Here is a 12,149-nt window from a genome sequence, read left to right as displayed (position 1 = left end):
TCAGTCTCATTTCATAATCTATATTTGTTACTGGCTGCTGCAGGATGTAACACCTCACTTTGTCTGGAAAGCGAGCAAGCATTCAGAACCCATTACTCACAAGCTGCAGCTCCTGGCAAAGCTGCCTTTGTGACACACAACTCACAGGTAGGGAACACCACACAGGGACTGCAGTTTAAAAGGGCAGTCTTCAAAACCACTTGTTCCAACTCCTCCTCTGTAATATCCTGTAACTATCTGTAGGGCAAGATCCTACATGGACATAAACCCATTACTTGCCCAGTGGCTCATGAACTGTGCTCTGCTGCTTTTAAGGATGAGAAGGGCCATTACAGCCCTGTGATTTGATTTTGATATCATAAAATATGACAAGAGACAAACTTTTCCCTACTGAGGCTACTTTCTCCCTACGCTTCTCCTATAATCAAAGCTGTAGGATGAATACTGAGACAACTATCTCAGGATCCTCTAATATACAGCTGAATGTGCAAGAGAGTGACTTTCTGGTGCCTTCTCCAAATGTTTTTCACTCCAGTAATCTGTAATTCTGCTTGCAATAATGGGGTGGGTTATGACAGGTTTTTCTTGATCAAATTATTTTAAAAAATAACAGAAGGCATGCAACAAGGGCTTCCCCCAGTGAGTAACCACATGACTTGGCTGCACCACTTTTTCTCTCAGCTGTTATATCAGGACTTGACCTGTAAATAGCACCCCTGGGCTTCAGCAAGTCATCAAGCTACAAAATTATTTTTTGTAACTTAAATCAACACCTAGAGGAAATAAAAAAATAATATAATTGTTCATGACAAATTCCCCAAGGCTCAGATGAGACTTTTCCTGGAACTCTGAAAGCACTAACCACAAGGAGACATAATTTTTTCTGTTTATACTATATCAGTTCCCCAGGAATAAAAATTCAGGTAACAGAGATTACTACAGGGATCAGCTTTACTTTGCAGGAATGTAAGCAAAAATTTTCAGATATAGTGTTAAAATTGGAAAGAATGAAAGAATCTGAAGCACACATACTGCACATTTCCTTTGTGAGTTCTTTCTCCTGGAACTGGTGTTTTCTTTCTCTCCTTGCCAGATCCAAAAGAAAACCCCTAGTCAGGCTGCCAGACTCACAATCCATGCATGCTCAAGTCTTGTCATTAGTGATTCTTCCAGCTTACTAAAAAGCTAACCTGATGATTTCCTTCTAAGAAGAAAATATCACATTTCTCCACTTATTCTGTCTTGTTAGGTACATAAAAGGGATACTATTCTTTCCTTCCTAAAACAGCATCATAAAGTTTTCCGGTCCTCTTGACTTGAATATCTCCAAAGCCAGCTGCCTCAAGGAGCTTGCTGTACTCTGCTGATGTTCGCTCTTTCCCTTCTGTCTGGACCAACATATTCATTGAATATAGCTGGGTTTCTAGAGGCCCACTTTTATCTTCATTCAGAAGTGATTCAACCAGCAGCACTCCACCTCCTGGATTAATAAAGAGACAGAAAACACATGCTCAGCTCTGAGAAGACAAAATATTTTTCATCTGAGTTACTAGGCCAGATCCTAACCTTTAGTTTCAGGAAAAAGCAGGCTCTACATGAAGTTTGTTTCAACATCACAGAAGACAAAAGACCAAAAGCATTAAAACATGCCTCTGCTTGGCTACCTAGGTACTGATGTACCATGGCTATGGCTGGAATAGAAATTTCCCATTTCCCCCAGGTGATATCCAGGTGCTGATTTTGCTGACAACATGGTTCTGTAGGCAGTCTTTTCAAAGATTTGAAGGTTTGATGTGAAGCTTAATGGAATTTTTACTATGATATATATGCCTATGCAAACAATACCCCAAATTCTCCATCCTTACACCTGAAAAACACTAAAAGTAGAAGGAGAACTTAGACCAGTCCCTGTTTGGCTCAGCTGCACATGGCTGGCTTAGGAACACAAAAGCCTAAATCAAGAAATCCCTACACTGAAAATCTACCAAACAAATGTAGCACCAAGATTAATGTGCTCTACATGACTGACAGGAGTCTCTGTTCTTCAACAGTTCACACTTACCAGGTTTGCAAGCAGTGTAAACTTTTGTCAGTAGTTGCCTACATTTGTCATCATCCCAATCATGCAGTATCTTGGATAAGATATATAATTCAGCTTCTGGAATTGAATCGTTAAAAAAGTCTCCTGTAAAGCAACGGTGCATGTATTAAACAAAACCCCCAAAACACAGGGGGCTGAGTTAAGCAAATAGTTTCAGTTCTGTCCAGTTTTAAAGACTCTGGGCTTGCCATGTCCATCACCCACATCAGACAACAGTTACCAAGTAGAATTTTTCTGTGGCGCTGCATAGGGGATTTTGTTCTTCAGTTTCAAGAAGGTCTGAAATGTTTAAAAGCATCAGTTCATCTGAAACAACTTTGGATTCACAGGAAAACATTCTAAGTTTTTTCCAGTGACAGGAATTCAGATTCATGAAGTGTTAAGAAGAGGATGCAGTTTCTCATGGTTTCTGTCATGGAATAAAAGGAAATCATTTTGCCTTATCTAAGCAAACTTTTAAACTAATATAAAGCTACTTCATAAATCCATAAAGAAAAAAATACACATCTCTCACCTACTGGCATTAGCTTCATCATTGTACCTTTTGTTCAGCACCTAGTGCACTGCATTTTCTCTACATCTTACTTTGCCATTTCCACTCCCATTTCTTTGCACCATTGGCACACATCACATTTCATGTGTTTCTTCATCTCTGTTTTAACATACTCCCTTCCTCCCTCTCTGAGAATCAAGCAATATCAAGTCATTCCAACATTTTGACAACTTTTGTAAATACTTAAAATTATATCTTCCTACACTGATTTTCATCATGGATGGTGGAAAGACCATGAAAACTCTATGGACTGGGCAAGAGGAATACGGTCTAGCTCACTCACATTCAAAGCCTGAAATATCTTATGACTTAAAATTTAATCAATTGTAATCAGAGAAGGAAAACCCCCAGCTCAGAGCCAGGCTGGCATCCAGCGCATCTGCCAGGAAGTCTGCACAGGAGAAAAGGGAAGCGTTAGAAAGATTTATCACAGTACATTAGAGGTTGGAAGGGACCTCAAGAGATCATCAGGTCCAATCCCTCTGCCAAAGCAGGATCACTTAGGATAGTCCACACAGGAATGCATGTCTGGAGAAGGAGACTCCACAACCTCTCCAGGCATCCTGTTCCAGTGCTCCATCACCCTCATTGTAGAGAAGTTTCTCCTCATGTTGTGCTGAAATCTTCTTTGTTCAAGCTTGAACCCATTGTTTTTTGTCTTATTAGGGTGACATGGCATGGTATGGCAGTTTTTCAAAACTGCAAAGCTTTTTTTTTTTTTTAAGTATCCTTGTTTTAAAGATATCAGATAGTTCTGTTCAAGAGTAAAGAGCTTCTGGATTGCTGAATAACTGTGTGCCTCTGATAGAAGGCAACTGTAGATGCACAACTGGAACAGCCCTGTGGTGGTAATGAACTGTAGGCCTAGACTGGGGAGGCTGAAATCTGGGACACTCTGCCCACATAAGGAGCAGCTGGAGATTTGAGTGTCCAGTGTGGTACCTCTGAGCAGAGACAAAAGGCTCAAAAGCAATAGCTGTGACAACACTACTCTGTTGTCCATACTTACCAGAATGGAAAGCGATCCGATGCTCCTCAGGGGGAATAAATTGCTTTTTGGCCACTTGCACCACTTTCGGCAGATCGTAAATTGTGATTCTGGAATTTGGGTACAAAGAAACACATTCCTGGGCCAAAGCTCCTCCACCTCCTTTGGGGAGAGCAAAAGAAGGTCAGTGCTGATACAAACCACGTGGTTGTTGCTGAGCAGGTTGAAGAGATGCAGGCAACAGTGCATTCAGTCTTAAGGAAGCTGGAAAGGTACTTTTGCTCCCTGGGTGTTGCTGAAAGTGAAGATGAGGGACAGGATAGGCCACTGTCTCAGTCTGCTCTGCAGAAAGTCCCAAGGCCTCCAGCACCCAGGCCTATTTGGTGTAACAGTGTGAGAGCTGAAATCCCCCTCCCACACAGACAATAACTAGGCTACCTGAGTCTGGAAGCAAATGAAAGCTGTATTTACAAGCAAATCTACAATCTATGATGAAATGCAGTGAGTATGTACAAATATACAAAATTCACAACATTTACAAATATATACAATCAACAGAAAAGCACAACCAAGCCCCCTTTGCTTCCCCCAAGGGGCCGCCCCCCCAGCCAGAAGGAATTCCCCCAGGCCCTCCTGGCAGAAGGTAGAGAGTCAGGAAGCAGAGAGGCTATTAGACTTAGCTTGTCAAAGTCAGCCAGAAAAGAAGCAGAAGGAGACAGAAACCGAGCAAGCAAGCTGGGACCCAGACTGCCCAACTCCCCAACCTTGCTTTGAGTAGAGATTCTTAAACATTTCTATCTCTCCAATGGAAGTGTTTAGAATAATCATTATTTTGCTTTCTTACACCCAATAGTGATTTATTTACATTCTTTCACTTCCTCTGCTAGAACTTTGTGAAGAAAAATTAAAAAGACAGTCTTAAAACCATCACATTGGGTCAGCCTCAGCTCTTACAACTCTTGTGCACCTACTCGACCAGACCCTGTTGTGGACGCAGGAACCTTGGAAATGAAAAACAGAGCCAGGCACTGGGAAAGCAATGATAGAGGCCACACAGGAGCCTTACTCAACCCAAGAATCCTGATAGTGCTCAGCAGTGGGATGTTGCAGGGTAAGAGGCTGCAGATATCTCAACACTGACTGAAGGCAGGGAGGGAAAGATCCTGGCATCAGAAGAATGTATTCAAGCAAAGCAAGAGAAAATGCCAAAGCTGCCATGGACCTGGGTTCAAACAAATAAGACTCTGTAGAGAAAAGCATTTAGCTTACTCATGCTTTCATGACTCTCACATTTCTGGTATTAACTAAAACAAATCTGTAAAATACTCTTTTTATTGCTTTCCATTGATTTGCCCATCACTGGAATTATTTTTTTTTCAGAGCTTGTAAAAGAAGACAGTTCAGAGGCTTGTTAAAGATTTACTGACACTCACCTCCCAGGTCATAGATCTGTGTGAAAGTGGAAAGGTCAAATGCAGCAAGAACATCTCTGCCACATATACTCCATACTGAGTTCTGGCCAGCCATGAATTTCATCATTTCTTCTTCTGATCTAGTAATGCAGACACAGTACATAGAAAATGTAACTTACAATATCTTTGGTGATTCCTAACATAAAACTGTCATTATGAGTTTTGGCTTAAGCACTAATTTCTGGTTTTCTTGATGCAGAAAATGTTCTCTTTGCGTGTAAACCCATCTTGAGTCTTATTGTAGCAAAGGACATAGCTATGCATTCATGCATTTAAGCAGAGAATTAAATTAAGACTAGTGACATCCAACAGTGTATTATGCTGCTAATTCTCAGGCTTCCAAGGGATTTTTTTTTTCCTTCAACTACCATTGCCAAAACATTGATATTTTTTTCAGAATAGGAAGTTATATGCTTCTACTCAAAATATCATATGGTTTCCCAGTAATGGATATTGCTGAGAAGGAAAAACACTGCATGAATTTTATGATGATTATGATTATCAAATCATAATATTTAACTGTCCTGAGCCATAATGAAAAACATTACTTTTACCTACGATAGAACAACAAACATTTCTATGTATTTATAGATTACCTGTACATTGCTCCAAAAGGGTCATTAGAAGAAACGCCAAAAGCTCTTTCATATTGGTTTCTTCCTTCTCTAAAATAACAACCAAAAAACGCGTATGAGTGTGGATTTCTTTTTCTTTTGCTCCAAACACACCTCAGGAATGCAGTTTCTTCTAGTTCATCACGGTGGAAGGTGCTCAGCGTTGTACAGAATATATGCCACCTTGATTATAATGGCTGTAAAGGTGCCCTACTCCAAAACATGCTGATATATTTCTCAACCTTTCACAAGAAAGGTCTGCTTTTCAAGGCCAGGCTGGATGGGGCTTAGATCAGCCTGGTCTGCCAGAAAATATCCCTGCCCATAGCAGGGAGATTGAAACTAGATGGTCTTCAAGGTCTTTTCCCACCCAAATTCTGTGATTTATGGGACCACATCTTAGGTACAAGACTGGTACAATCATCACCATCACACACACCATATTTGATCGTCACTTGCACAGAATAGAACAAGTGAGACTTCAACCCTATATTAAACTACTCCTATATATCTTTGCAAGAAAATTAACCTTAGTACTTGTAAAACCACCTAGCTTGCCATGGGATAGGAAGGCAAGCTGATTTAGCATGCCTCAAGACCAAAGTGATTCACAATCAGCAGGTGTTTGTGCTACGTGAAGATTCGTTATACTGGCCTGCCAAAGAGCTGAAGAAGGGAGTCTTATGAAGACAAGGTAGCCTTATTTTGGCTAAAACTGATGAAGCAGGGCTCAAATAACATAAGCACCAAATTTCAAAGCTGCTTTCAAGGACCAGGGTGCCCAAACAACAGCCTTTGCCTAATTAACTCTGATTTTAAAGTTGATGTCCTGCAATACGCTAAAGAAAATCAAGTGCATGGTAAATATATATGACTATGTTACTCATCTTTCCTCCTAAATCATAGTAAAAGAAGGCAAGGACAACCTGGGCTTGGGTATAAAACCCATGAGAGGGATTTTTCAGTGTGCTGCCCCTGTCATTGTGGAGCGTGCGTGCTGCTGACACTGGTACCAGAGTCAGTGAATGAAGGTGCAGCGTGGGCCAGCACAAGCATCGCCACCAGCTGCAGCAGCAGCTGAGACTGGGCTTTTCCTCCACTCTAGACAGGGACACCTTTTTTTTGGTGAGAACTGTGCCTTCAATACACAGCTGAGCTTTTACTGCATTATTGTTAGAGCCATTGCAAAGGTTTGCACCTCTGACTGTGTTGGATGTTACCCAAGATTTACTAATCCTGAGATAATCTTTGCTAATATTTCTATTATATTAAAGCTACAGCAAAGGTTTGCATCTCTGGCTTTGTCAGATGCCACCCAGGATTTATTAATCCTGAGATCATCTTGCAGGCTGTGCCTTTATCACCGGCAACCCCAAATCTGTTGTAACCATTGCTTTGAACAATTAAACCATTTGATTGTTTTAACTTCTGAGCTGAGTCAGGGTAAGTCCTTATTGAAGGATTGAAAAGTGGGTGCAAAAACTAATTTTGACAAATAGTTCCAGCAAGAGTCCTGGTCTCTGAGACAGGTGAATATTCGGGGTCTAAACATGACGACACTATCCATCATTATTCATTATTTACTTTGTTGATGTCTCCTCAGGTAAGAGCCTCTGTAATGATCAAGTGCTTTCCTGAAGGTCAAACACGCAAAAATCTCTAGATCATCTCTACCATCAGAATGAAAACAAAAACAGGAACACACACAAAGAGAAAACAAGATAAAAATAAGAACACATACTGGCCATGTTAACAGCCAAAATGACCTGATCTGTTGGTTTTTCTTTCTAAGTACCAGCTGATCTTCATTGTGCCCTTCCTCAGAAACACACCACTCAGAGCAGACACACAAATGTTGCAAAGCAACCTGCAACAGGCAGTGCACAACACTCCTTACCTCACAGCATCAGTCAGGTAGTGCCAGCACAAGTAGACTGAATTGGAGTAATACATAATAATATGATACTGAGACTTGGGACTTGATTTTGTAAGGTAGATGTTGGAGATTTCTGTGTTTCTGTAGAAGACTAAAGGGTGAAATAAATATATTTACTAACACATATGATACACCACATCGCCAAGCCTATTGACTAAACCCTATCTACCTACACTTATTCCAGCACCAAACACTTCTTTCAAGAACATAAAGAGGAATGCCTTACAAGTGTCATGATTTACCTATAGGCTTCTGCTATCAGAGGAAGCTTTTGGTATGCTCTGTTTAAATGAGAAGCCATTGCAGACAAATCTTTTTTTCCAATCAACAAGATCAGCAAGTGCAAGACAAGACCCCAAAACAGCATGCCAACCACACCTACCATCTCTGTTCACTAGGGCAAGACCTTCTCCAGAAAGCTGAATTCCTAAAGGACTCATACGAGTCTCTCCCACTTTCACCAGTGCACATGCAGTGGTACCACTCACCCACAGGGATGATACACAAAAAGGAATATAGAACTCAGATCTTCTCTCCCTAAACTCACTGGAAACTACTGTAAAGCTGAAAACAGGGCATGGTAACACAACTCAGAGCAGAGGACACCACTTACAAAACTCTGGCTAGTCTTGATCAGCTGTGCCTTCTGACCATGTGGACTCAACAGTTCTGATCCAAAGGCACACCTACATAACCTCTCAGTTCAGATCAGTAATCTACCAAAATACTCATCCTGAAGGAAAACAAGTGGATGTGGTTTTCCATCCACCCTGACATTTCAAGATTTAAAATCATGCTGACACCTCAGAGTTTTCTTGAGAACAGCTCTGAAGAGACCCCAGATATCTTCTCCAAGAGTGTTGCACAGAGAAGTTTAGGGATATAAAGCCCTTCACCTGGGCTTTACTTTGCAGAAGTAATCATGAAGACATTCACTGCTTCTCTTTCAGCTCGAGGGGATAGTGACCCTGAGTGATTCTCTCCTCCTCTAGCTACAACACTGGCCTAACACTAGACATCACCTCTCCCTGCATACTTTGCCTTACTTTCAAAACCATCAGAAGTTTAAGACTTTTAGTTTCTTCCCCTTCTTCTGCATTTATTACCTCCTTCTTGTGTCAGCTCTACTGCCAGAAGCTTCAATCCCACACAGGCATCCAGCAGTCTTTCCATCCCTGTGGAGCTGGTACCCAAGCATGCAGCAATGGTATCTGAAGACATAGCCTCTCCTGTCTCCAGCAGAAGATCAAACACCCCCAGCTCACAAGCGGTGAACATAACCTGCGGGTAAGGAAAGGAGGGAGTGAGAGATCAGATGAAAGCACCAAAGCCTACTGCATTACTGAAGATGTTTTGTTGGAGAAAATATACAGCTAATAACACTTCATTCATGTAAAATTATATTTCATATAAAGAAGCTCAATGACTAAAATGAAGATCTCTGAACACTGATAATACCATAAGGTGTTTGCAGTGCAGCATTTTTTCATTTATTTTGCTTTTCTGGTGAAGCCAGGCAATGTTTTTGACTCACAAATGTTCACATTTAGAGGTAAGGGTTTAGGCGTGAATATTCCTGCCTTTTCCTTAGTTTCAGGGAACATTCTCACAGTCCCTCACTTTTTGCTTGGAGAGTAGAAAGGCAAGACTGGATGATGGTCATCTTTTCTGTTGTCGTTTTTGTTCTTTAATTAAGAATCTAGCCTATGCTCCGGTGAACCCTGAAGACTCTCCTGTGGCTTCCAGCAGGAGAGAATATCTCACTCTATGAACCCTGTTTTCAGAGAATGACATGCATGACTAGAGTGGTCTCCCTGAGGCAAGGAGATTCCTTTCAGATAAATGGACTGCTTCATTTTGGTAAGCAGAAGTTCCCTGTCTTTTCATGGAGAAGGTACATAACATCTTTGGGAACAACCCTCAACTTTCAGATATATGTAACCATACATTAGCAAAATATCCTTCTTTGGCTGTGCACAATCAAATTTACAAATACTAGCCTACTTCTCTGTCCACACAGGCACTCCTAAAACAGTAGTAAAGGCATCAACTCAATTGACTGCCTGTATCTACAATGACTTGATAAAGTCCACAGGAATCTCCTCTTATCCTAAGTGAGAACATTGTTCAACCAAAGTTGAGATAATTTCTCAAAACCATAGTACCAGTGTTAATTTGGAAGGCACTGGGTACTCCTCTTTCTCATCAAGCAAAAGTATTTTTCATTATCCATTTTTCCTCTCTTTACTGTCAGCTCTGCCTTTCAGGAGCATTGGGATGAATCAGTATTTACACAACCTAAAGAGCATTCCTTCTGTTACTTTGTTGGCCAGAAGTATAGTAAGGGAAGGTAGGAAAGGTAACTAAATAGTAAATGAGGAAAAAACCTCCAGTGCACTGGATAGTATAATTTCATGTCCGTGTCTTTACACACACAAACAAACAAATGGCATCAGTGAACAGTATGGAAAGTGGTACTGGTTCTACTTTGTGCCTTAACCAAAAGCTGTTTGGTGAAACAATTGCTATACCACTTCTTTTGCCTGAAAAGAGGCAATATATGGATGTTCTCAAGTTCAGCCTTCTGCATAAACACATACAGACAAACCACAGGAGAGGGAAGGAAATAATTTGAGAAGGCATTTGAAAAATCATGTGCTATGCATGGCTTAATAGGGAAGGGGAAAGGGAATTCAAACCAATCCCCCCCTGTTCCTCAAACCACAAAAATTAAAAGTGAGGTGTAATCCCACTGCCAAAGGAATCTTCCTCATTTAAGCAGTCAAACAGTGAGCCCTCAGCTTGCTAGTAAAGAAACTGCTCCTGTGTTTTTTATAAATCCTCATGCAGAGACAAGTTCTGATCATCCAAGCCCCCAAAGGTCAGAGAGATTTCAACAAATGCTGCATCTATCCTGAGGGGTCAGGCTACTTTCAAATACTTTTTTCTTTTCAAATTTCCTTCCTGTCTAGATGAGCAGATGGGATACTTTCATATGAGATGGTTTTCATTCTAAAGACATAATTCAGGACCTAAAGCGAGATCCTTGAATATTTATGTCTGCATACTCTTAGACATCTATCCAAGACCAAGTCATAGCTCTTACCTTTGAGACTAAAAATCCACTGTTGTATTGCAAGATGAGTTGAGGATAGTCAAGGTCTTCAATGGAACTCATCATCTCTCTGAGCTGAGGCAGAGATTCTCTGGTCCTTTTATTTTAAATAAGCTTCTTTCCACCAGGCACTGAGCACGCCATCTCATCCACTTAATCTTATTACTTCTGAGAAACACACTGATTACAAGATGTCTTATTTGGCTTCAGAGGGTCTTTCTACCAGGTTCAGCTGTTTCTTTAGCTCTTCCATCATCAAGTACAAGGCTAAGAAGCAGTGCAGATTAAAGCTTGCATTGTCAGCTCTGCAGTCAGTTAACATGCTGGTACTTCAGAAGCACTGGAAAGCTTGTAAGAAGGAAAACAGAAATCAGCACAGAACAGCATCAAGAACCTGACTTCAGAGCAACACACCAGAGTTCATAAATCAAAGCAGTGTTACTCAGGGTTTCATTGAAAGAACCTCTGTTTCATAGGGTTGACTTTTTGATGCTGGAATATTTCCCAAGAAAATCTTTTTTATGTCATTCAGCACAACGACATGACCCCAGAGGAAAACCAACAATTTGGCAAGACAATTCTTCAAGTGAATTGGGGACATTCTCAGGGGTTTAAGAGTGAAGGAGTATCAGTTCAGCTCAAAGCACCCTCTGCATACTCCTAACCAAGCCTGGCATCTCCCATGGCCCTAATTCCACTCAGTCTTCACTCAGGAGTATGCCTCTGCATACTTATCTTCTTAGCTTCAATGTGCTGAAACCAGGGGCTCTGGTTCGTGTACCCAGGGCCTCAGAACATACCCATGTAAGGAAAATGACTGTCATTAACTGCTACATACCAAGCAAGACCTACCAAAGAAATAATCTGAGAGCAAAGTTCACAGAAGTAGCTGAAGGAGAAGAAAGCATCCCACTACAATATGTGGCTAGAATGATTTGCACCCAGGTGTGAAAAAACAGGGTGTGCTTCCTTGTCCTGGTTTGCAACAATGGCCACAGAAAGTGCAAAAGACATACAGAGGCATAGACAGATGGGAGATAAAACTTGCTGGGATGGACACAGGTTCAGGTGACCCATGTGGGGTACGTCCCATTCCCAAATTCAGGATGAGGCAGTCCCAAGAGAATGTGTAAGAATCTGTTGTGCTGCTTTCTCACAGTGACTAATTTGCTCTGATAATGATCACTCAGGTGAAGCCTACAAGGAATTACTACTACAGACCACTTTCCTCAAAGGACTGAGCCACATGTTGGTAATCAGATATTACTGTGATATTTAGTACAGCTGCATTAAAGATTCGTGAGTACAACAATACTCAGCTCTTGAAACTTGTAGTTTTGACTAAATAACAGACAGCTATGTGCACTGCT

General features: G+C 41.1%; 1 protein-coding gene across 1 annotated transcript; it reads right to left on the bottom strand.

Annotated features, from left to right (window-relative positions):
* Positions 1-1,265: 1,265 nt before the first annotated feature.
* Positions 1,266-10,842, bottom strand: ASMT (acetylserotonin O-methyltransferase). The gene is made up of 8 exons (XM_054383809.1): positions 10,771-10,842; positions 8,771-8,945; positions 7,626-7,755; positions 5,711-5,779; positions 5,076-5,194; positions 3,664-3,804; positions 2,063-2,185; positions 1,266-1,480 (listed from the first exon to the last, which is right to left on the bottom strand). The coding sequence occupies exons 1-8, from the start codon at positions 10,840-10,842 to the stop codon at positions 1,266-1,268; spliced, it is 1,044 nt and encodes a 347-aa protein (XP_054239784.1).
* Between the last annotated feature and the right edge of the window lie 1,307 nt (positions 10,843-12,149).

This window comes from Indicator indicator, chromosome 1 (assembly GCF_027791375.1).
Source record: "Indicator indicator isolate 239-I01 chromosome 1, UM_Iind_1.1, whole genome shotgun sequence".
NCBI lineage: Eukaryota > Metazoa > Chordata > Aves > Piciformes > Indicatoridae > Indicator > Indicator indicator.
This window is presented reverse-complemented; position numbering and strand designations above follow the sequence as displayed.